At 42.2% G+C, this 25,515-nt stretch overlaps 1 protein-coding gene across 1 annotated transcript in view; it reads left to right on the plus strand.

Annotated features, from left to right (window-relative positions):
- Positions 1-25,515, plus strand: part of LOC122809305 (tyrosine-protein phosphatase non-receptor type 18-like) — a 1,521,908-nt gene that overhangs the window by 729,194 nt on the left and 767,199 nt on the right. The window contains exon 9 of the mRNA XM_044080695.1: positions 19,329-19,395. Coding sequence (XP_043936630.1) covers positions 19,329-19,395 — 67 coding nt within the window. The remainder of the gene's footprint in view (positions 1-19,328; positions 19,396-25,515) is intronic.

Here is a 25,515-nt window from a genome sequence, read left to right on the forward strand (position 1 = left end):
TCATTCCCCACAGGATAGCATTATTATAACAGTGAATGGAAACAGAAACTAGGATGACTGTGCCTGTAAACTGAGATGGACAGGGGGATGGTCATTTGTAACAGTAAGACATAGTGCTGTCAGGAAGCAGTTCAAGAGGACATGAGATGGACAGGGAGATGGTCATTTGTAACAGTAAGACATAGTGCTGTCAGGAAGCAGTTCAAGAGGACATGAGATGGACAGGGAGATGGTCATTTGTAACAGTAAGACATAGTGCTGTCAGGAAGCAGTTCAACAGGACATGAGATGGACAGGGAGATGGTCATTTGTAACAGTAAGACATAGTGCTGTCAGGAAGCAGTTCAAGAGGACATGAGATTGACAGGGAGATGGTCATTTGTAACAGTAAGACATAGTGCTGTCAGGAAGCAGTTCAAGAGGACATGAGATGGACAGGGAGATGGTCATTTGTAACAGTAAGACATAGTGCTGTCAGGAAGCAGTTCAAGAGGACATGAGATTGACAGGGAGATGGTCATTTGTAACAGTAAGACATAGTGCTGTCAGGAAGCAGTTCAAGAGGACATGAGATGGACAGGGAGATGGTCATTTGTAACAGTAAGACATAGTGCTGTCAGGAAGCAGTTCAAGAGGACTTGAGATGGACAGGGAGATGGTCATTTGTAACAGTAAGACATAGTGCTGTCAGGAAGCAGTTCAACAGGACTTGAAATGGATAGGGAGATTGTCATTTGTAACAGTAAGACATAGTGCTGTCAGGAAGCAGTTCAAGAGGACTTGAGATGGACAGGGAGATGGTCATTTGTAACAGTAAGACAGCAGTGCTGTCAGGAAGCAGTTCAAGAGGACTTGAGATGGACAGGGAGATGGTCATTTGTAACAGTAAGACATAGTGCTGTCAGGAAGCAGTTCAAGAGGACTTGAGATGGACAGGGAGATGGTCATTTGTAACAGTAAGACATAGTGCTGTCAGGAAGCAGTTCAAGAGGACTTGAGATGGACAGGGAGATGGTCATTTGTAACAGTAAGACAGCAGTGCTGTCAGGAAGCAGTTCAAGAGGACTTGAGATGGACAGGGAGATGGTCATTTGTAACAGTAAGACATAGTGCTGTCAGGAAGCAGTTCAACAGGACTTGAAATGGACAGGGAGATGGTCATTTGTAACAGTAAGACATAGTGCTGTCAGGAAGCAGTTCAAGAGGACTTGAGATGGACAGGGAGATGGTCATTTGTAACAGTAAGACATAGTGCTGTCAGGAAGCAGTTCAAGAGGACTTGAGATGACACATCTTGGGATGAGTGAGGATGAGCCCAATAGGATATGAAATGAAGGACACTATAGAAGGGATACTAGAAAAAGAGGAGAGGAAGTTACAATAACAAAGAAGATAATAGGTAGAAAATAAGGTAACAATGGAACACTAAGGACGGATAGAAGGAATTTGAGGAAATGAGAAAGAAAAGTTGGTACATAACTGACATAAGGAAGCACCAGGGAAATGAAGGCAAAGAATAACAAATAGAGGCTTTATGTTTGGCAAGGGAGATGAAAGGAGGAAGAACTTCAGTGAGTACAAGCTGCATATGGCTAACCAGGAGACAATTAAAGGTGGTAGAATGAGAATATAGGTTGTGCGTTGATTAAAGTACTCAGCCTTGAAGGCTATGAATGGCTACAATGCCTGGAATCAGAAATTTGAGAATTCTTAATCTACTCTGCTGCATAAAACAAAACAAATAAGTCTACAAGCTAGATCATCAGAGCTCACAATGGCTACTTACCAATATTAAACTTAACTTTACCACCATAATTGTGTAGCAATCTACACCCCCCCCCGGTGATAATCTTAGTATACTGGAGAACATCCTACACCACCTCTCACAGACCATCCTTAATGAAACCATCATTCTAGGGGACGTAAACATAGATTGGCTTACAATTCAAACTCCCCAAACTACCCCTTTTTCAACCTACATGGATTTGAGCAACTAATCACTTCCCCTACCCATATTAGCAAGTCACACCTGCCACAGTCTCTCCTGGATTTGATTTTGGTGTTTCATCCCCAAAATTACCACAATCCTCCCACCCTACCAAATTCCCTTAGTGACCACTGTCCTATCGTAGTAAATAGACACACTCCCCATTTCACCAGACCTTTCAGGTTTATCACCTCCCGCAAAACCTCATCCTTTAGTCCAGACTCTTTTATAGACCAACTCTCTAATATTAACTGGTCTCATCTCACTGCACTCCCCTTAGATGAGGCTGTCCACTCTTTCAACTCTGCCTTTCTAAACATCCTCAACTCCCTAACTCCCCTCCATACTATCAGAATCAAAGCAAACACCACTCCTTGGTTGACCAAACATATTAGAGCCTTGATGAAAAGTCGTGACAAGATATGGAAATTATGGACCAAAACAAAGACCCCTTTTCTCCTACAGACTTACAAAGAACTTAGAAATCAAATAAAAAAATTATCAACAAAGACAGGATCAACTTCTATGCAAACCCTCCCACTACCCTAAAATCTAACCCTAAAAAATTCTGGAACTCAATCATATACTGCATCCAGGAAACCATTCCCTTCCCAACCCATGCCCAAATAAAACTTTTGAAGAAACTGCCACTGAATTTAACAATCATTTTATTAATTCAATAACTACCTCAATAACTTTCAATAACTCTTTGTAAGCTTCTGAGCCCCCCCCCAAGCTTTTCTGTGTTGAAGGGAAGCCTTCTAGCTTATCAGTGGGAGTGGTAAGCATCAGGTTGCCTATCTATCATGGGAAGAGTGGGTTTTGGCCCATAACTTGTAGTTTATTGGCCGTTTAGGCAGTTTTCCATCTCTTTCAACTTGCTGGCTTAAAAGACTGTGTTTGCACTTGTTCCCCACCTTTCCTGTAACTAGTCTAATCCAGGTACAGATATGCTGTATCCAGGAGTCTTTGTAAGCTTCTGAACCCCCCCCAAGCCTTTCTGTGTTGGAGGGAAGCCTTCTAGCTTATCAGTGGGAGTGGTAAGCATTAGGTAGCCTATCTACCACAAGAGGAGTGGTTCCTGGCCCAGAAATTGTAGCTACTGGCCGTTTGGGCAGTTTTTCCCCATCTCTTTCAACTTTCTGGTTTAAAAGCCACACTTGCGCTGTTTCCCACCTTTCCTGTTACTAGCCTAGTCCAGATACAGAGTTGCTGTATCCAGGACTGTTGGTAAGCCTCTGAGCCCCACAAGCCTTTCTGTGTTGGAGGGAAGCCTTCTAGCTTATCAGTGGGAGTGGTAAGCACTAGGTAGCCTATCTACCACAAGAGGAGTGGTTCTGGCCCAGAAATTGTAGTTTATTGGCCGTTTGGGCAGTTTTTCCATCTCTCTCAACTTTCTGGTTTTAAAGCCCGTGTTTGCGCTTGATCCCCACCTTTCCCGTAACTAGTCTAGTCCAGATACAGATTTGCTGTATCTAGGACTGTTTATAAGCCTCTGAGCCCCCCAAGCCTTTGTGTTGGAGTGCAGCCTTCTAGCTTATCAGTGGGAGTGGTAAGTACTAGGTAGCCTGTCTACCACAAGAGGAGTGGTTTTTGGCCCAGGAATTGTAGTTTATTGATCATTCGGGAAGTTGTCCATCTCTTTCAACTTTCTGGTTTAAAAGACCACATCTGTGCTTATTTCCCATCTTTCTTGTAACTAACCTTCTGGAAAGCACTAGAAAGCCTTACGCTGATACAAGCCTTCTAGCTTAAAAGAGAGACTTTGGAGTGATTATCAGTTTTCTGTATTTTCTTGCTGTACTTAACTGTTTTTCGCCTAAACGCTGATTTTTCCAGCACTTATTGTGATTAAAAGTTTGGTTTTTTCACATATTGTACTTATTTGACCGCACTTTTAAAAAGTTGTTTTTTGTTTAAATAAATTGTTTAACTGTTGTAGGCTACACACTAAAGTGAGATAGCCTTTTCTGATCGCTTGTAGTCATTTAAAGCTATTTTAAGTGTACTTTTTACTGTTTTTGCCTTATCTTTTCAAAAAAAAAAAAATTCTTGTTTCCTGCCTTTCTAAGCTAGTATAGTCCAGTTTTCAGGCTAGTGCTGAATTCAGGGCTGTGTTACAAGTTTCTGAATTGCCCATAACGTACTTGGATAGAGGGAAGTTTCTCTGTTCACTTGTGAGAGAGGGGAACTTTGAGCAGCCATCTGTCCCTGGAGGAGTGCTTCCAGTCCAGACATTAATAGTTTAAAAACCACGTTTGCACGGTTTGGTGCAGCAGGCAGCACTGGTTAGCTAGGGTTAAATTATTCCTGGCTCCACTAAGTCTTCTCTTCAGTTTTTCAATTGAAACTAGTCTAACTCTCAACCTAAGCACTCAAAAAGCATCCTACAGTCTAGCATTTGCTCAGACCTGATAGCAAGCAGTAATATACCCCGGCACTTGACTGCCCAGTAGGACAAGGCTCTTTATCCACCCCTCACCAACCAAGCGACTAAGCAGCTCACCCTACTAATCAGGCATGACCAAAGGGCAACTTCAGGTGTACTCTCCAGTCCAGCTGGTGAATCTTGGTATCCTGAGGCAATGTTACAACTGCCTCATGTACACAGACAGCCCTCTCCTACCACAAAACACTAACATATGCGAGAGATGCAATTATACAGCCAAACTGGAGGCTAAGGTCTCGCCACCCAAGACTGGAACAGACAGTCATGAGGAGAAGGTTAACACTTGCACCACACCTCCAGCCTCACATAGACCTACTAAATCAGCACTGGCAAAAAATACACATAAATACACAAAATCATACTTGAAGAATCTAAATAAAAACCTGCAAAAGCATCAGAGAGCTCCAAAGCAGACACCCACAAAACCTGCACCTCCCGTCACAAACCAGACAACACATAAAACACAAAATGAATGTGCCACACAATCACAGTCCTTAAGGCGAAATAACATACCTAACACACTAGTAATAGGCGACTCAATAGTCAGGCACACTGACGCCCCATTCACTAGGTTGGACAAGGAGAAGGTTACTGTTAGCTGCCTATCGGGAGCCAGAATTCGCCACATAACACAAGCACTCAGGTCACTCCAGAACAAGTACAAATATGACTGTCATTGTTCATGTTGGTGTGAATGACCTGAAATGTACCTCCCTGGACTACATGAAAAGAGACATGGAAGAGTTCTCTGATCATGTAGCCCAGGCGGGTATGACCCTGACCCTGGGTAGCATCCTCCCCTCACCAAGAATGATAACTCAGTATAAAGAAAAAATGATCAATTTCAACAATTGGCTAAGCTTCTGGTGTCATTCAAAGGGGATCCAGTGTCTGTCAGCCTGGGATGACATGCTCGACAAGCCGCATTGCTTCGCAAGAGACGGCTTGCACCTGTCACCCCTTGGCTTTCAATACTGGCCAAGGCTCTTGCTCAAAATTCAGACCCACCACCGTAACCGGCACAAGTAAAAAAATGAGGGTTATGCTACTCAATGCCAGGAGTTTAAATCTCAAAATGCTTGCGCTCGAAGCACTCCTAAGTATGGAGAACGTTGACATCTGTGCAGTAACTGAAACCTGGTTCAAGGCTCCAGAGAGCACTCCAGCACTACTGGGCTACAACTCATACCACACATTTTGGCCACAGAACACGGACCAAAACACAAAAGGAGGGGGTGTATCCATATTCATCAATGATACTCACACTTCCAGGTTAGTGGCACAGCATGATACCTCTGAGATCATCCATGTGCAACTAACATCGGGCAAATCTGCAATACAAATTGTGGCCTGCAACAGATCACCCTCCATGACCCAGGACCACCACTCCACCTTTCTGGAGACACTGGAAAACATGAAGGTCCTACCGAACACCCTGATATTGGGCGATTTCAATTACCCTACCATTAACTGGGAAAACTACTTGAGTACAAACTCTCAGGCTCAGCGCTTCCTGGAATTTATCAACTCAAATGCCCTGGATCAGCTGGTAAACTCCCCTACCAGAGGCCACAACATATTGGACCTGGTCATCGCCAACATAGGAGACAGGTGTTCCGTACCGGAGGTCAACCCGTCACTGGTTAGATCAGACCATAAACTAATCACCCTGGATGTCCACACCCCACCACCACCCCCAACCAAGGAAACCACAATGAAAACCTTTTCTAAAGCAAACTTCAACTTACTTAAGGCAGAGGTGGTAAGTTTCACAGCCCCCACGCTAAAGGATAACACTGCCCAACATGCAGAATCCTTTACAATTGCACTCTATGAGCACCTACAAGGATGCATGGATCGTGCTATCTCTAGCAAGACCAAGACTCACTCCCTTAAGTGAAGGAAACCAGTCTGGTGGACCCCTGCCATAAACAGGTTATACAACAGAAGGAGGAAACTAGTTCAGAAAAAAAGCAAATCCCAAGAAGGAAAGACATCCCTGATCAGTATCAGTAAGAAACTAAGGTCCCTCATAAAATCATCCAAGGCTAACTTTGAAAGAAAAATAGCCAAGGATTTGAAAGATAATCACAAAGCCTTCTTTAGCTATGTCAAGAATCTAAGTGACAACTCACAGATATGCTCTGAGCTAGTGCAAAATAGCACAAAATATACTGAACCTACTGATATTGCCAACATCCTGGCAGATAGATTCAGTGCAAACTTCACCTCCCTCTTACCTTCAAAAGGGCCCACAACAATAGTGGAAAAGTGCAGTGTCCCCGAAATCACAGAAACACAGGTGAAAACAGCCCTTTCAAAAGCCAAAAACACAGCATCAGTGGGGCCAGATGGTGTCCCAGGCTGCGTCTTGCACGAACTACAGAACAAACTAACCCCCCACCTAAACATGCTGTTCAACCTCAGCCTCTCCACAGGCTACGTGCCCATAGAATGGTGCACAGCAATGGTTATTCCACTCCACAAAGGAGGGGCCACAACTGACCCTGGTAACTATCACCCCATAAGCCTGACTAGCCTGGTCTGCAAGGCTATAGAACTCATCATCATGGAACTCATTAACAAAGACATTGGGAACCTCCAAACACTTGACCCGACCCAGTTCGGCTTTGATAAGGGCAGATCATGCCTACTAAACCTGGTTGACTTCTTCGAGACAGTCACCAAGGCCATCGATAAGGGAAAGGTGGTTCACACAGCCTACCTTGATCTCGCTAAGGTGTTCGACACCATTCCTGACTCGGGTATTATAGAAAAACTCACCAGCCTGAATATAAACCCCTATGTCACAAGATGGGTTGCCAACTGGCTTACAGACAGAACTCACACGGTAAGAATAGCGGGCTCCAGGTCTGACTCTAAACCAGTCACAAGTGGTGTCCCGCAAGGCTCAGTTCTGGGACCCCTACTTTTCAGCATATATTTCTCAGAAGTACAGGCAAACACAGGAGGACTATGGCTTACCAAGTTCACTGATGACTGCAAACTGGGAGCTATAATTGACTCTCCGGTTGACACGGACATCCTTCCAAAAGGCCTTGCTGAGACAGACACTTGGTGTCAAAGTCATGGCCTCAAGCTAAATGCCAAAAAATGCATAGTCATCCCGTTTGGGAAAAACAAAGCACCCACAAATTACCACATAGGCAGCAGCCCCCTTAATACAGAAGAGGTAATAAGAGATCTGCGGACCCAGGTAGATAGTAATCTCTCCTTTGACAATCATATTGTCAAAGTAGTTAGGAAATCCTTCTATGTGGCCCATCTAATTACTAAGGGGTTTGCATCTAGAAATAAAGAGGTTATAGTGCCCCCCTACTCGTCACTCATCAGACCCATCATAGAGTACAATGCCCCATTTGGGATGTACCTCACAAGACACTTCCAACAGCTGGAAAGACCACAAAAGCACCTCACCAAAAGGATTACTGACCTCAAACATATGTCCTATGCAGCCCGACTGAAAAAACTCCAGCTGTACTCAGTGGCATATCGCTTACTCAGAGGTTATCTGTGCCTGACTTACAAAGCCATGTCCAACTCAGAATTGATGGACATACTCCACCTAAAGAAATCCAAGTCACTGCGAGCCACGCGCTGTAGTGAGCTAAACCTCACCACAACAATAAATAGAACATGCTGGAGGGAAAGATTCCGGTCACAGAGACTCCCCATGCTTTGGAACAAAATTCCTAACTACATTAGGCAGAGCCCCTCACTAATGCTCTTCAAGAGAAGCCTTGACAAGTGGATGGGTAACAGAAAATACACCCCTGGGATCATTTCATTGGCTCTGCTTGACAGAGGCTCAGTTAATCAATGGGGCGGTGAAAGCCGACACACTCTGGCTAGGCTTAAAAATGCCCTCGGGCAGATAGCCTAGTACCTACCTATGAACCATAATTAATGACCTCCCCACTAGTAAAAATACTAAAGACCCCACTTTCTCATCTTCCCCTCTTTCTCCTTCTAACTCTTTCTCTTAGATCTGTCTCAACTAAATATATTAAATCTCTACTCTCTAAACTTAAACCCTGCTCCCCCTCAGCTGATAACCTACCTCTTACTTCCTACATATAGCTGCTGAACTCCTAGCCTATCCAGTATTCATCCTGATCAACCGATCTATCTCTGAATTATACATTCCATCAATATGGAAAACATTCTATACATTACCCATACATAAAGGAGGTAATTGTTCTGATATGTCAAACTTCAGACCAATTGCTATACTGTCTCCCCTCTCCAAGATTCTTGAGAAATGCATTCACAAGCAGATAATGCAATACCTTCTCCAACAGAACCTTCTAACACACACACAACATGGATTTCATCCCAAACACAGCACTACAACTGCACTAATATCCTTCATTGATACTGTATCACTGGCCTGTGACAATAATAAACTAGTCTCATGTCTGTTCCTCAACCTGTCCAAAGCCTTTGACACTGTTTTCCATACCCTCCTCCTAGACAAACTCTCTCACCTAAGATTCTGTCCTCCCACCATATCCTGGTTTTCCAGCTATCTCTCTAACTGCCAGCAAGCTGTTAAATGGCACTCTGCTCTTTCTCCACCCCTAAGCGTCTAAATGGGTGTCCCCCAAGGATCCATACTGGGGCCACTGCTCTTCAACATTTTCACCAACCTACTTTACACTTCTTGTCCCAACTCCACACTTGTACAATATGCTGATGATTCTACAGTCATCACCACTGCTGACAATCCATCTGACCTCCACTCTGCTACCCAAGCATCATTCAACACCACAGAGACATAGCTTTGTGACAACAAATTAATTCTCAACCCTAAGAAAACTAAGCTCCTACTCTTCCTCCCAAAAAACCTCATTAATCTCAAAACAACATTTTCCATCCTATCTAGCAATAACGCTGTCATTACCTCTGACCCTAGCACTAAACTGCTAGGAGTCATAATAGATGATCAGCTTAAATTTGATCTCCAAATCACCACCTCTATCAAAAAGACTCACCAGAAACTCAGACTCCTTTACCGAAACAAAAGACATTTAACCAACGCAGCCAGAACAACTCTCTCCCATGCATTTCTTCTTCCCACCCTCCTTTATAGCTCTCAATTATACACAAATCTTAACACCACACTCATAACCAGACTTGAGACTAAGTATAATAAAGTTACCAGATTTGCTGCAAACCTAACCTACAAATCACACCATTGCCTATCTCTTAAACAGTTGCAGTGGCTTGAATTCCCTCATTTGCTGCTACTACAGCAACTGTTAATTATCCACTCCATCCTCTACCATCTTTATGCCCTAGCCTTCTATTAATTATAACTAAATATTCCCAAACTATTATGTAGCTCAGACCAACACTTCCTACAGATCTATAAAGCCAAAACCAAATCAGGGTGTTTATAACTATAACCCTGCTACAGCTTGGAACCAACTACCCCTAGAAATTAGGTCCCTTAACCAAACAAAACATTTCAAACTAGCCACTCAGGAATATCTAATAAATAAATGGTCCTGCCATTGTAGTCATCCTCCCTGAAACTACCTACCCCTAGCTTGTCTTTCATCCCTCCTTTCTCTTCCACTGTCTGTCTTAATATCCATCTGCCTCTCTGTCTCATTGCTTAACCTCTACATTACCTTACTACTCCATCTGTACCTCTATATTACCTTACTACTCCATCTGTACCTCTACATTACCTTACTACTCCATCTGTACCTCTGCATTACCTTACTACTCCTTCTGTACCTCTGCATTACCTTACTACTCCATCTGTACCTCTACATTACCTTACTACTCCATCTGTACCTCTGCATTACCTTACTACTCCATCTGTACCTCTACATTACCTTACTACTCCATCTGTACCTCTACATTACCTTACTACTCCATCTATACCTCTGCATTACCTTACTACTCCATCTGTACCTCTACATTACCTTACTACTCCATCTGTACCTCTGCATTACCTTACTACTCCATCTGTACCTCTGCATTACCTTACTACTCCATCTGTACCTCTACATTACCTTACTACTCCATCTGTACCTCTGCATTACCTTACTACTCCATCTGTACCTCTGCATTACCTTACTACTCCATCTGTACCTCTACATTACCTTACTACTCCATCTGTACCTCTGCATTACCTTACTACTCCATCTGTACCTCTACATTACCTTACTACTCCATCTGTACCTCTACATTACCTTACTACTCCATCTATACCTCTGCATTACCTTACTACTCCTTCTGTACCTCTGCATTACCTTACTACTCCATCTGTACCTCTACATTACCTTACTACTCCATCTGTACCTCTGCATTACCTTACTACTCCATCTGTACCTCTGCATTACCTTACTACTCCTTCTGTACCTCTGCATTACCTTACTACTCCATCTGTACCTCTACATTACCTTACTACTCCATCTGTACCTCTGCATTACCTTACTACTCCATCTGTACCTCTACATTACCTTACTACTCCATCTGTACCTCTACATTACCTTACTACTCCATCTATACCTCTGCATTACCTTACTACTCCATCTGTACCTCTACATTACCTTACTACTCCATCTGTACCTCTGCATTACCTTACTACTCCATCTGTACCTCTGCATTACCTTACTACTCCATCTGTACCTCTACATTACCTTACTACTCCATCTGTACCTCTGCATTACCTTACTACTCCATCTGTACCTCTACATTACCTTACTACTCCATCTGTACCTCTACATTACCTTACTACTCCATCTGTACCTCTGCATTACCTTACTACTCCATCTGTACCTCTGCATTACCTTACTACTCCATCTGTACCTCTACATTACCTTACTACTCCATCTGTACCTCTGCATTACCTTACTACTCCATCTGTACCTCTGCATTACCTTACTACTCCATCTGTACCTCTGCATTACCTTACTACTCCATCTGTACCTCTACATTACCTTACTACTCCATCTTTACCTATACTGTATATAACTACTTAGAAATAATGAACACTGTTTTCCCTACACTGACATTGTACCCAAGTTTGTTGTAAAAATTCTGACATTGTACTCTACTGCTTTTCTGTATGATTTGTTGTAAATGCCTTTTGCAGTTTGATCTGTAACATTTGTACCCAATGGTTTTCTGTAAATTTTCATTGTAAAATGTTATTTCTCTAATTGTTTTAGCTGTCAATGCAATTTTCTTGCTGACTTTATGTAAAATGTTAAAACTGAGTGCGGAGCTTTTCTCCTCGGGTCTCCACTGAAAACAAACCCGGTTAACAAATGTAAAATAAATAAAGGCCCGGCCACAAATACAAGTGCCTGTGATTTACATGCGGGTAAGATGTGATGATAAAAGGAAGTTAATAGGCACTGGACTTGAAAAAAGGAAGTAAAGAAGAGAAAGATTAAAAAAGGCGGTAAAGGCAAAGATAAAGAAGTCACCAGTAAGATTCTCTAAGAAGAAACTAACTACTGAACTTGAGGAAAAAAATACAGAGACTGGGGAAACTACTGGGAGAATTATACTCAAGGACACAAAAAAGGCAACAAAATACACGATGAACATTAAAGGAGAAATGGAAAACTTGACGGCATATCTGAAATAAGGAAAACTGCCTCCATTAGGGATGTGGGACAAAGAAAGACGTGTAGTACGAAAATAGGTAAATTGGCAAGGAAAGGTCAGCAGTATTAATTGGCCAGTGAACAGCTAAGAATATCAAATGAATGCTTTTCACTGAAGTTGAAATGTAAGGTACATTTTCAATACAGGAGGATGGGACAGAGGAGGTGCAGAATGAACAGGAGACATGAGAATGGCTAATGAAGTAAATTAGGTAATGTAGGCTTTAGGACAAAATAAGTTGCCAGGACACAGTGATATCCCACCCAGAATGCTTAAAAGGATTGTTGGTTCATAGGTTCATAGGTTCATAGGTTTATACTAGGCTATCTGCCCTAAGGCATTTATAAGCCTAGCCCAAATTATTGTGGCTTACGCCACCCCTTATATGAAAAATACTGTGCCCATTAGTTTGTTGTGCCTCTGTCCAGCAGTGACACAGAGTTGATTCCTGGGGTAAACCTACGATCTCCCATCCACAGGTCTAGATTTCTCTTGAACAGAGTCAGCGAGGTGCTCTGCCTCACATGGACCGGGATTTTATTCCACAGCATAGGGAGTCTCTGAGTGATAAATCTATCCCTCCAGCACGTCCTATTTATATCTGTGCTAAGGTTTAAGTCGCTTGCTCTAGTGGTTTTGGTGGATTTGGATTTTTTGAGGTGGAGCATGTCCATTAATTCCGGGTTGGACATGGCCTTGTATGTCAGGCACATGTCACCTCTGAGCAGACGGTATGCGACTGAATAGAGCTGGAGTTTCTTCAATCTGGCAGCATATGACAGATTTTGGAGTCCCTTTATCCTTTTGGTGAGGAACTTTTGGGGTCTCTCCAATTGCTGCAGATGTCGGGTGAGATACATCCCGAATGGGGCATTGTACTCGATCATTGGTCTGATAAGTGAAGAGTACAGGGGAACAATGACCTCACTAGATCTGGATGTGAATCCCTTCATGATCAGGTGGGCAATGTAGAAGGTCTTTCTAACCACTTTAGCAATGTGAGTGTCAAAAGAAAGGCCACTGTCAACCTGGGTCCCCAGGTCCCTGATAACCTCTTCTGTGCTTAGTGGATTGCCACCTATATGGTAGCTTGGGGTTACCTTGTTTTTCCGAAGGGTATGACTATACATTTTTGGCGTTTAACTTCAGGCCATGGCTCTGGCACCAGCTATCTGTTTCCGTGAGTCCCTTCTGAAGGATATCCGTGTCCGATGCACTTTCCACTATGGCGCCCAGTTTGCAGTCGCCTGCAAACTTTCTCAGCCAAAGTCCTCCCATGTTGGCCTGTACTTCTGAGAAGTAGATGCCAAACAATAGGGGCCAAGGACCGAGCCCTGTGGGACACCACTTGTGACCGGCTTGGAGTCTGACACAGCGCCAGCAACTCTAACCCTGTGGGTTCTGTCCTTAAGCCAGTTTGCAACCCATCTTGTGACATATGGGTTTACATTTAAGCTGGTAAGTTTTTCTACAATACCCGAGTGGGGTATTGTGTCGAAAGCCTTGCAAGGTCAAGGTAGGCTGTATGGACTGCCTTTCCCTCATCAATGGCCTTGGTGACTGTTTCGAAGAAGTCAACCAAGTTCAAAAGGCATGATCTTCCCTTGACAAAGCCAAACTGGGTCGGGTCCAATGTCTGCAAGTCCCCTATATCTTTGTTTATGAGCTCCATTATGATCCTCTCCATAGCTTTGAAGACTAGACTTGTTAAGCTTATGGGGCGGTAATTACCAGGGTCCGTAGAGGCACCGCCTTTGTGGAGTGGGACCACAGTTGCCGTACGCCACTCCTTGGGCACATATCCTGTGGTAAGGCTGAGATTAAACAGCTGCCTTATGTGCAGGTTTAATCCCTCATTTAGCTCGTGTAGCACACAGCCGGGGACACCATCCGGTCCCATTGATGCTGTGTTTTTAGCTTTAGAGAGAGCAGCTTTCACCTGCGCATTTGAGATGTCCGGGAGGCTACACTCGGCTGGGATAGTTATCTCTCCTTTAGGGGGCGGAGGGGGGTGAAGTTTGCACTGAACCTGTCTGCCAGTATGTTGGCAATGTCTGTGGGTTCAGTGATTTTTGTATCATTTTGGACTAATTCTGAGCATATCTGGGAGTTTCCACCCAGGTTCCTAACATAGCTGAAAAAGGCCTTATGATTGTCCTTTGAATCCATGGCAATTTTTCTCTCAAAATTGGCCTTAGTTGATTTTATGAGTGCTCGTATTTTTTACTAATAATGATCAGTGGTGACTTCCCTTTATGGATTTTGTTCTATCATGTACTAGCTTTCTCCTCTTATTGTAAAGTTTGTTACTGGCTGGGGTCCACCAGACTGGACGTTGCCCTTTGTGGAAAGAGTCTTGGTTTTATTTGGGATTGCCTGATCCATGCAGTCCTGGAGGTGTTCATAGAAGGCATTTGTAAGGGCTTCCGCAGCTTGGGTTGTGGTTTCCTCTGGCTCAGGGGCCTTGAAGGATACCACACCAGTCTTGAGTAGTGTGAAGTTTGCTTTAGAGAAGTTCTTCACTATGGTCTTTTGCTTGGGGTGGGGCGGATGTGGATTTCCAGTGAGATTAGTTTATGATCAGATCTCACCAATGAGGGATATACTTCCGTGTGGAGCATTTTGTCCCCATGTTTGTGACAATGAGATCTAGTATATTTTCTCCTCTCGTGGGAACAGTGACTAGCTGTTCCATGGCATTTGAATTTATGAACTCCAGGAACCGTTGGGCTAGAAAGTTAGGGCTTGAGTAATGTTCCCAGTCTATATTCGGGTAGTTGAAGTCACCCAATATGATGGTGTTTGGAGATACATTTATACCCTCCAGTGTCTTCAGGAAGGCTGTGTGGGGTTCCTGAGTTTGAGAGGGTGGCCTGTAGCATGCTACAATTTGTAGAGCAGTTTTGCCTATGGTTAGTTGCACCTGGATGGTTTCCAAGCTTGAGGCGTTGCCACCAACCTGGAGGTGTGAGTATCCTTTATGAATATGGATACACCCCTCCTTTTGTGGTGTGGTCCGGGTTTTGGGGCGGAACACATGATATGAGGTAAAACCTAATAGTGCCGGGTGCTCTCAGGAGCCTTGAACCAGGTTTCAGTTACAGCACAGACATCGATGTTCTCCATACTGAGAAGGGCCTCGAGTGCGTGCATTTTGAGATTTAGACTTCTGGCATTGGGCAGCATTACCCTCAGTTTCTTCCCATTTTGTTTTCTAGGGTGGTAGGTTTAGAATTTGAGCCTTGCCTAAAAAGGCACTATGGGGTGGCAAGAGCCTTAGCCAATATCCGGAATCCCAGGGTGACAGGTGCAAGCCATCCCTCGAGCAGCGTGGCTTGTCAAGCATGCCATCCCAGGCAGACAGACACTGGATCCCCTTTGAATGACACCAGACATTAAGCCAGTTGTTAAAGCTGATCATCTTGTCTCTATATTGTGGCATCATTCTTGGTGAAGGAAGGATACTGCTCAGGGTTAGGGTCATACCTGCCTGGGCTACATAATCAGAGAGCTCCTCTATGTCTCTTTTCATGTAGTCCAGGGAGGTACGTCTCAGGTCATTCACACCAGCATGGACAATGACTGTGTCATATTTGTACTTGCCATGGAGTGACCCGAGTGCTTGTGGCACATTACTGGCTCTTTGGTTTCATAAGTGAGTAGTTCCATGTTACTTAAACCAATATGGTGGTGCACTTTGCCAGGGATGGCCCTACAAATAGTACCACAGGCAACAAAAATGCAAGAGGTACTTAACATTAACAGCATATAGCAAATAAACACTAATGTTCTGGCTATGACTATTGCCTGGTGTACCCAGATAAGAATCTCAATCAGGCATGACTTCCCCAGGACTTCATACACGTTATTCTCAGCCTAGTGCCTTTTGTTCCTACCTTACCAGCTATAACTGTCTGAGTAAAAGTAGTTCACATGTTTATAGGATGATACTAGGCAATTGTCCTAGAGACACTTATAACCATAGCCAAGAATTTTGCCCATGTTCCCTCAAAGTCATCACCTGTTTCCCTTGTCCAGCAGGAACACAGGTGGGATTCCAGGGGTGTATTTTCTGTTTCTCATCCAGTCGTCCAGGTTCCTCTTAGAAGGCTAGAGAGGTACTCTGTTTGACATGGAGAGGGAGTCTATTCCACAGACAGTGGAGTCTTTGGGACACAAATCTATCCTGCCAACAAGTTCTATTAATGTCACAGACCAGGTTAAGGCCTTGCATGCGGGTTGTGTGAGTGGGAGTTTGTCTTACGGATATGCAACAACTCCATCAAGGCTGGGTCTGAAATGGCCTTGTATGCCAGACACAGGCCACCTCTGAGCAGTCTGTATGAGACTGATTAGATGGACAGGTCTTTAGCCTATCTGTATAGGTTGTGTTGCTTCTTTAAATAGCTAGATTAATCCAGCCGATCGTGGAAAAGCTAGAAAGTAAAATTACATTTTAAATCTTATTTATTTATTTATTTATTGCAGTTGGTTTACCAGGATAGTCCATTGGGCCTTAAAGAACCCGTTTTCAATGGAGTCCCGGGGAGAAAAGCTCCACAAAAGAAATAAATGTACATTAACATTTGACAGTAACATCTAGGTACATGCTAGCAAAAGAACATAAGCAAAACATAAATGTACATTAACATTTGACAGTAACAGTCTAGGTACATGCTAGCAAAAGAACAAAAGCAAAACATAAATGCAGATTAAAGAACAAACATAGTAGATGAATAAAGTAGATTATGATATTGCAGGACAATTAAGTAGAGTTGGTTATGTGGGGTGGGTGCAAGAGCATTCCCATTGAGATGCTAGGTGTAAGAAAAGAAACTTTTTGAAGGTAGAGTGGTTAGAGGTAATGCAGATGTTTGGTGGTAGAGAGTTCCAGAGGCGAGCAAGGCTGAAGGAAAGAAGGTTTTTGCCTGGGGGATGAGTAGGTTTGTGCACTTCTAGTAGATTTTGATTATTAGACCGTAGAACTCTGTTTGGTAGGTGCATTTTAAAGGCAGAGGAAAGGGAGGGACAGTTGGAGGGGTTTAAAATAAGCTTGTGGGCTAGAGTTAGTTGAGTGTAAGTAAGTTGGTTAGGAAGTTCTAGCCATTTTAGTTTATGGAGGGAGAGACAGTGGTGAGTGGAAGACTTATGAGCGGTGGCGAATTTAGCAATTTTGTTATAGCAAGAGGTGAGCTGTTTTTTTTAACAAGGACTGAAGATTAATAAGTAGTGGGGCACCATAGAGAAGGGAGGGGATAAGGAAGGAAGTAGCGAGAGTGATTTTAGTGGTGGATGTGAGGTAGGCATTTTGTCTATACAGCATGCCAAGTTTTTGATGTGTTTTTTTGATGTTTTTTTGTAGGTGGGAATTAAATTTTAGTTGGTTGTCGATGTGGACCCCAAGTAGTTTGGTCTCTGACACTATTTCAAGAGGTGAGTTATTTTGACTAGTAACTAAGAATGAGTTCATGTTGGGAGGAGTGACTTTGGAGGGAGTAAATAACATTAATTTGGTCTTGGTGGCATTGAGAGCTAGATGATTGCTTAGCATCCATTGCTCTGTGAAAGAGAAGGCGTCTTGAGTAAGTTTTTGTAGTGTGGTGATAGAAGAGGCAGAGCAGATGATAGTAGAATCATCTGCATATTGGATGATGCTAGAGAAAGGGATAGATTTGTGGAAGTCGTTAATAAAGATATTGAAGAGTAGAGGACCCAGTATGGAGCTTTGTGGAAATCTTGTTCTTCTTTTAGTGTTTGATTGACACAATAGGTGTTATTTATACATTGGATTTATCTGTCCACTACTCCTTACAGAGCATTGATAATAAAATGGAATCAATAGAAAAAAAACTTCAGTGTGTCTTCATTCTCTCTTGTTATGACCTGCTAATGTATTTTTCTACATTTCTTTCTAAGAAGACTCAAATTGTATCATTTTTAATCCAGTTCTTGAAGTTTCAAGTCTGTTATGAGTTTCATTTTTTTCTGTCTTTGCTTGATTGCCTTCTTGAACAATTCTGGAGTGTGTTAAGCTTCTCAGAATTGTGCACCAGCCTTCCTTCTAGCCTGAGCTAAAATGTTTGATAATTGAAGTTAGTGTTTTGCTGTCACTCAGAGATCTATTCAGAATGGAGCATACTAGCATATTTGTTAATGTGCCTTTGAGTGGCACCACTGAGTGAAAACATTGAAAATAAACAAGATGGGCAGTGGATCTATGTATTCCCTACTATAGATCTATGAACCATGTTTTTCAGTTTAACATTTTGTCAAGAAGTAGTATAAGGTAGATGCTGTTAGTCCTGTGTCAAATTACAATAAGTGTTAACAGAAGGATCAAGAGGGCAGAAAGCAACATTATGCAGTCCGAAAAGCATATTTTGTCGATTTTTTTCATCCACAATTTCTTGGACAGAAATGATCTCTTTCGTTTTTCACATACTACATGTTGGTCAAATTAATTGACAAAATCATGTTCATCTGCATCATGCTAATATCTGTGTTGTATGCTTTTTAGAAGGACAGAGGACCCTCAGGTAAAAGAAGTCAAGCTATATACAGAGCGCTGCAAAATGGCAATATGTAAATGTTGCATGCCATCTGTCTTGTGTACACAACTATAAATGCCCTTTTAATACAAGAACGATCTTTTGCTTCTAGAATAAAAAAGGTTGTTTTCAAATAGTAACATATCTGTTTCAGTGATTTTTGACATCTTTGCACTCTGGTTATGACTGTAATGGTACTCTGCCAACATACACCATTTATGCATACATTGCCAAATTATTGTTGAGACTTCTTACAAATTTCAGCAGAAAAAAAGCATTTCTTGATCAAGCTTGCATGAGTACTTCAATCTTCCACTCACCTGACTAAATTCTGAAAATATTAGATTGACTCCTACACTGTTATGCACAGGATAAGCAAACTACATAATTGTTGCAGTTCTACATGAAGGGCAGTAAGAAATAAGTACAGAAAATATCCCATAGACCTGATGGTATTTGGCAGGGGTGGATTCACTCTTTGACAGAGATGCATTCTACACCTGCATTACTACATGAAACAGTTCATTTTTTTATTTATTCACTAGCACATCTTATTTACTTATCCATTTGTTTTTCCCTCATGACAAAGACATTATTTTAATGTTGTGTTGCTTAATTTAAATGCATAAATTAATCTAGGTCATTGTGGAAACACTAGGAAATAAAAATTTTAAATCTTTCTTTTTTTTAGTGCGGGATGCGGCAGAACAGGTGTCATTTGTACAATGGATTATGTCAAGCAGTTACTCCTTACAGAGGTAACATATATTCCCCCCTTGAATAAGCATATGAATGTCTTTTGAGCTTGAATATTGTAAACATTAACTAATAAGTGAATATCAAAAAGTAATGAAAAGTGAATGTATATGCACAATTCCTAATTACAGAAATTTCTGTTTCACACAGTGAATGCACCTTCAGTGATTCCGTCTGTTAACTATGCAGTGTATTTAGGAAGTTAAATACTTATGTAATAGAACTGTACTAATACTGCCACCTGGTGTCAATGATTGGACATGCAGCAATAATTAATGTGCTGACACTTGAATCAGAATGATATACCTCAGTAGGACACTGATAATATTACTGTATCATTTTATATACTTAGTTCTCCTACAGTTTTGTTGTACGTAATTGCATAAATGACTAATAAAAACATACAAGATGTGCTACGAAATTTAAGTGGACTTACCGAAGAGCACAATAAGAAAAGGAATGAAACGACTCTCAGAAAATAAAACTGAAGTAAATACAGTGTGCAAGGCAGTGTAGCAATTGAGGCAAAGCAGTCCTGAATGCTTAACAATTATCAGGAAGTGCATGGAATGCAAGGTTAAGAAGCAGCTGGAAGAATTTATGTGGAAAGATGGAAGGCTGATATTCTGCAGAAATGTTTATTATTCTTCCATTTCAGAAGTATTGCTTTATGTGAAAATGAAGACTAGCCCAAACTCTCTCTCCATGCTTCACATGTAAAAAAATAATAATAATGTTTTGTGTAATGAAATGACTGAACTCCTGTCTGACAGCTTATTTCACTGCTTGAATAAGCTCTATGACAGAAAAGATTCTTGCCGTTGAAACGTAATAGAAGCACAGCAGACAGTCCCATCAGTATGAAAGGATGGGCTCTTCAAAATTTTATAGATTCATTGGTAATAACTAGGTTATTGAAATGTGAGGACATTAAGCAGCCTAGCCCTATATTCCCATGCTAGTGTTTACCATTATATTTTGCCCAAAAATTACAGAGGTGGGCAGAACAAGGAAATGCTCTGTTTATTTGTTGCTCCTATCCATGAGGGACATGGGTGCTAAAATAGGGGCAGTTTGCCATCCATTTTCCAAATGACATTTGAAGAGAGTAAGAGAAGTACATTATTTTATGTGGAGTGGAAGACAGTTCCACCGAGTCCACAGAACATGCTGACATACAGTGGTTCAAATATCAGCTCCTCTTATAAAAAATAATACAGAATTCTAAATAATCCTTGTACCCATGAGGATTGTGAATTGATAATGAGATAACGTTGCAATAATTCTAATAAACCATTTCATAAAGGCAAAGTGCATTTCCAAGCCATCAAGATATGAAATACTTCTGCAAGCCAAAGGTTAAACCCAATGGTATCATGCCATAATTCCCTTCTTTGAAAAATCAAGCTGTTCACTGTTTTTGCATAGCTTGTGTGTATTTGATATTCAGTAAGAAAAAGCTTTAATAAAACATACAAGTCCCTCCAAGGATGTTGAACAAACTTACATGGGTACAGGCTGAGGAGCTGTCTATCTTCTTTAACTGCGTTGAAGAAAATGAGGGCAGTCCTAGAGAAATGGAAAGTGAGAATTTAATTTCACGTCATTAATAAAAGAATGGAGAAGCCTAGGAAAGATGCATCAGTCAGCTGATGCTGTTCATGGAAGGGTCACGATGAGGACTGTTAAATACTCTCAAAGGAGCACGTAGACACGGTCAGCACATGTTCATGTGTGTGGCTGAGGGGTATGACAGCAGTAGCATTAGTACTGCCCCGCAGTGCACATTTTCATTTGTGGTGCCAAATTTCTCAGGCTGTTTACACAGTCATCATAGAATTCCATGACACAGAGCATTGGTATAGATACTGTTATTGCTGCCTTCCTTAATATGAGCATAACTCAGTATCATAAATAATGCTTTGTGCATGCATTCTCCCTGTATGCTTTGCTCACAATTTGGCATATTTTTTCTGTGCCATTAAAACCTAACCAAGCCACCACAATATCAGAGCTATTATTAATTTAATTCTCTGACTACTAACTCATTAAAACACACCAAGTTGAGGCTGATAGACCACACAAGTTTTTAGTGAAACTGTTTTAACTTGCTCTCTGTATTGGTGACCTCAAAGGTAGATATATTAGTTAATGAAGGTACAGGGGGGGTATAGCCCCTGCATAGGATGGTACTATGCTTTACCTTCCACTGTTTGTCAGAAGCCCATTTGTTGTTTCCATCTGTCAGCTAAATAGGTTTTGATGACTTCTTCATAAGAAAGATGTACCATATCCATAATGACCTGTGGCATAAAATATAATATCCACTATGTGAAAAAATCCATGGATTCCTGAACTTGATAAAGCATATTCTCTGGCAGATAGGTTCATAGGTTTGTACTAGGCTAATGGCCTTAGAGCCTATATAAGCCTAGCCCAAGAAGATTCCCTGGCATCATGCTGGCCAAAGTTAGTTCCCAGTACCCCTGTTAAGCAAAGCCACTGACGTGCTCCCCGGGGTGAACTTCCTATTGCCCACCCACTCGTCAAGATTTTTCTTAAAGAGGGCCAGTAAAGTGCTCTGCTTGACATGAATGGGACGTTTGTTCCAGAGTATGGGAAGTCTCTGGGTTAGGAACCTGTTTCTCCAGCATGTTCTGTTTATTGTGGTAATGAGGTTAAGGTCCCCAGAGCATGTAGCATGGAGGGATTGGGATTCCTTTAGGTGTAGCATATCTAGTAGCTCTGGATCAGACATGGCTTTGTAGGTCAAGTAGAGATCACCTCTGAGTAGGTGATAAGAAACAGAGTATAACTGGAGTTTTTTGTGTCTGTCCATATAGGGCATGTGTCTAAGGCCTAAGATCCTCTTAGTGAGGTATTTTTGTGGCCTTTCCAGTTGTTGTAGATGTCTAGTGAGGTAGATACCAAATGGGGCATTGTATTCCATAATAGGTCTAACGTGGGACGAGCAGAGAGGGATTATGACCTCTTTCTTCCTGGATGAGACACCTTTTGTAATGAGATGTGCCACATAGAAGGACTTTCTGACTACTGTGGCAATGTGGTTATCAAAGGAGAGGTTGCCGTCAACCTGTGTCCCCAGGTCTCTTATCACACTTTCAGTGTTAAGTGGACTACCGCCTATGTGGAAGTTCATGGGCACAGAAGTTTTCCCAAAGGGAATGACAGTGCACTTTTTGGCATTCAGCTTAAGGCCATTGTTCTGGCACCAGTCATTGGTGTCAGTGAGACCTTTTTGTAGAATGTGTACATCAGCTGGAGAATCAATAATGGCTCCCAGTTTGCAATCATCTGTGAACTTGATCAGCCAGAGTCCCTTTGTTTTGGCTTGAACTTCAGAGAAGTAGATGCCAAACAGGAGAGGACCTAGGACCGATCCCTGTGGAACACGGCTTGTAAATAGTCGGTAGTCAGATTTGGAGTCCGCTACTTTCACAGTGTGGGTTCTATCAGTGAGCCAGTTGGCAACCCATCTTATTACATAGGGTTTATGCCTAGTTTAGTGAGTCTATGTATGATTTCTGAGTGAGGGATGGTATCGAAGGCCTTGGCAAGATCTAGGTAGGCTGTGTGAACTACCTTGCCCTCATCCACAGCTCTGGTGACAGACTCGTATCAGATTGAGCAGGCATGATTTACTTTTACAAACCCATACTGCATGGGGTCCAGAGTTTGGAGATTCCCTGTGTCCTTATTTATAAGGTCCATGACGATGCGTTCCATAGCCTTGCATATCAGATTCGTCAGGCTAATGGGGCAGTAGTTCCCAGAGTCTATAGTCGCTCCCACTTTGTGGAGTTGGATGACCATAGCAGTGCACCATTCAGTAGGAACAAACCCTGAAATTATGCTGTGATTGAACAGGGTACTCAGGTGTGGTGCCAGCTCACTTTGTAATTCATGTAGAACACAGCCAGGGATACTTGGGCCATGCTGTTTTGAGATAATTTTTGTGAGTTCACTCCTTTTTTTATACCTACTCAAGCAGCGACCATACCGGATGGTGTATTCCACACCGCTTACTCTAGCGTCCACGTGCATCATCATAAACCACCCTTTCAAGCAGCTTCTATATCGGGCTGTGTACTTAAGCCACTATTCTAGCGTCCACGTGGTCCCCAACTTCACAGTGTTTTTTTTCTATGACTGGAAGTGACATAAAGTATATAATAGTTGTCCTGCTAATGAGTCAAAGCAGAATTAACATTAACACTGTGCATTGAAGTCTATTGGATAATACCGCTAATCTCTTAAGCAGCTTTATAGTTTCTAAGTTCATACTGTAGGTGTATGCAGACTGATAATTAATGCGACAGTATCCTTCTGTATGTTTCTCTGGTTTCATAGTAGTACAAGTATCTACCAATAGATATTCTCCATATTGCTGCCTGTTACCTGCACCATCCACTGTTGGATTTTGTCCTGCATTATATAGTCTGAAGCCAAGGTATTGCATTTGTTTGTTGTCACTATTGGGATTCCTAGACCCCTCTTTAAATATCACTACATTATGACTATAGTGTCTGTAATTGTTCCTTAGTTCAACCCTGCTGATTGTTACAAATACTAACCTGTGATGTTATTGCTTAATCGTTATACTTGCTGTAATTACATAGTGTAGGTATTCTCCTTCAATGGTGTAAGGCATATAGGATGTTATAGCTGCATAGAGGGAATTGTTTTATACCTAATCAGACATTTTGTGCATAACCTTATTCTGACTGTATGCTCCTGCTATGTATTATTTCTCTCTGGTGTGCCTGCTCTACACTGTGTTAGAAGGTCAGTCATCTGTTACGTCTTTAGACTTAGATGCTAAGGTACTATGACTGGTTGTCACTTATCTACACCCTGTGATTGTTAAGATAACTCATTTGTATTTCCATCTCCTCCTTATTTTTTCACCAGCCCTGTGCACCTGAGTTCCTGCCTTATCTACTCTAAGAAGCCCTGTGGAATACAAGTTAAGGAACAGAGTCCTGAATAGGATTGTTTGTCCACCCACTAAGACTTTCTACCTTGAGCAGTCCTCTTATGAAAGTATGTCCTGCTAATGTATTTTTAACTTACATCACTCCAGGCTATTTGACTTCCTTCCCAAGTTATCCAGCAGCCTAACCCCCCCCTCCTTTCACAGTTAAATTACCCACTCTTACCCTCCCTCTGCGTCTTTGACCTTAGGATAACTCTCTCCTCTACCACACCATATCCCAACAGTCTGCTCTCTGCTTGCTCTGTCTCTTATTTCTTAGTTTGCCCACTAGGCACCCTATTCACTAGTAAACTATATATCCCTTATTATCGCACTTGGGTTTTGTTTTTCCTGATACCTTTCTGGTATTAACCCCTTTCTATCTCCTTACTACACTCAACCTCACTACCTCTCTAAGCCCCCAAACAATTAATTTACCTCTCCCAATCTACCTGTTTTCCTCTCTATACTTCATCCCATAGTCCACTCTTACCTGCACTGTACCCAGTGCTTCTTCACTTCTCACTGATTGTTTTCTGCACCCTGGTCCTCTCTCTGGCTCTTCCTCAGTTGCCCTAAGTGGCTCACTCTGCTCCCCTACCCTACCCCCAAATCTCACACACCCCCAGTACCCCTAATCTTATACTTGCTTAGCCACACCCCCAATTTTCTCACATCCTATCTAATTTCCTGCCTCGTTCACACTTACAAACTCTCCACACCTATCTGACTGCCACACCCCATTCCCTACCTTCCTAATACTAATTTCCAACCTTGTCAAGCTCACCAATCTCAACATGCCCTTGCCTTTTAAACTATTTTATCTACTCCTGCTACTTAACATCCTTCTTTTATACTATACCCTTACTTCCTATGAGTACTAGACACTCAGCAGATCTCCTAGCTTAGCTAAACACACTAGCTCTGTCCTTCCCCTACCTGAACAAACATATATTAACCTCCTCTCATCCTGCCCTTACCTTCCCCCACACTATCACAGAGTACTCCATAACAAGTATCACACAACTAGAAAGTTCTACCTAATACCCTCTTAAAACTCAAAAATATTTCCTCTCCCTCAAACACTCTTACTGTTACACGGGGACATTCACCCCAACCCTGACCC

This window comes from Protopterus annectens, chromosome 8.part0, assembly GCF_019279795.1.
Source record: "Protopterus annectens isolate FY-2018-M chromosome 8.part0, PAN1.0, whole genome shotgun sequence".
Lineage (NCBI taxonomy): Eukaryota > Metazoa > Chordata > Ceratodontiformes > Protopteridae > Protopterus > Protopterus annectens.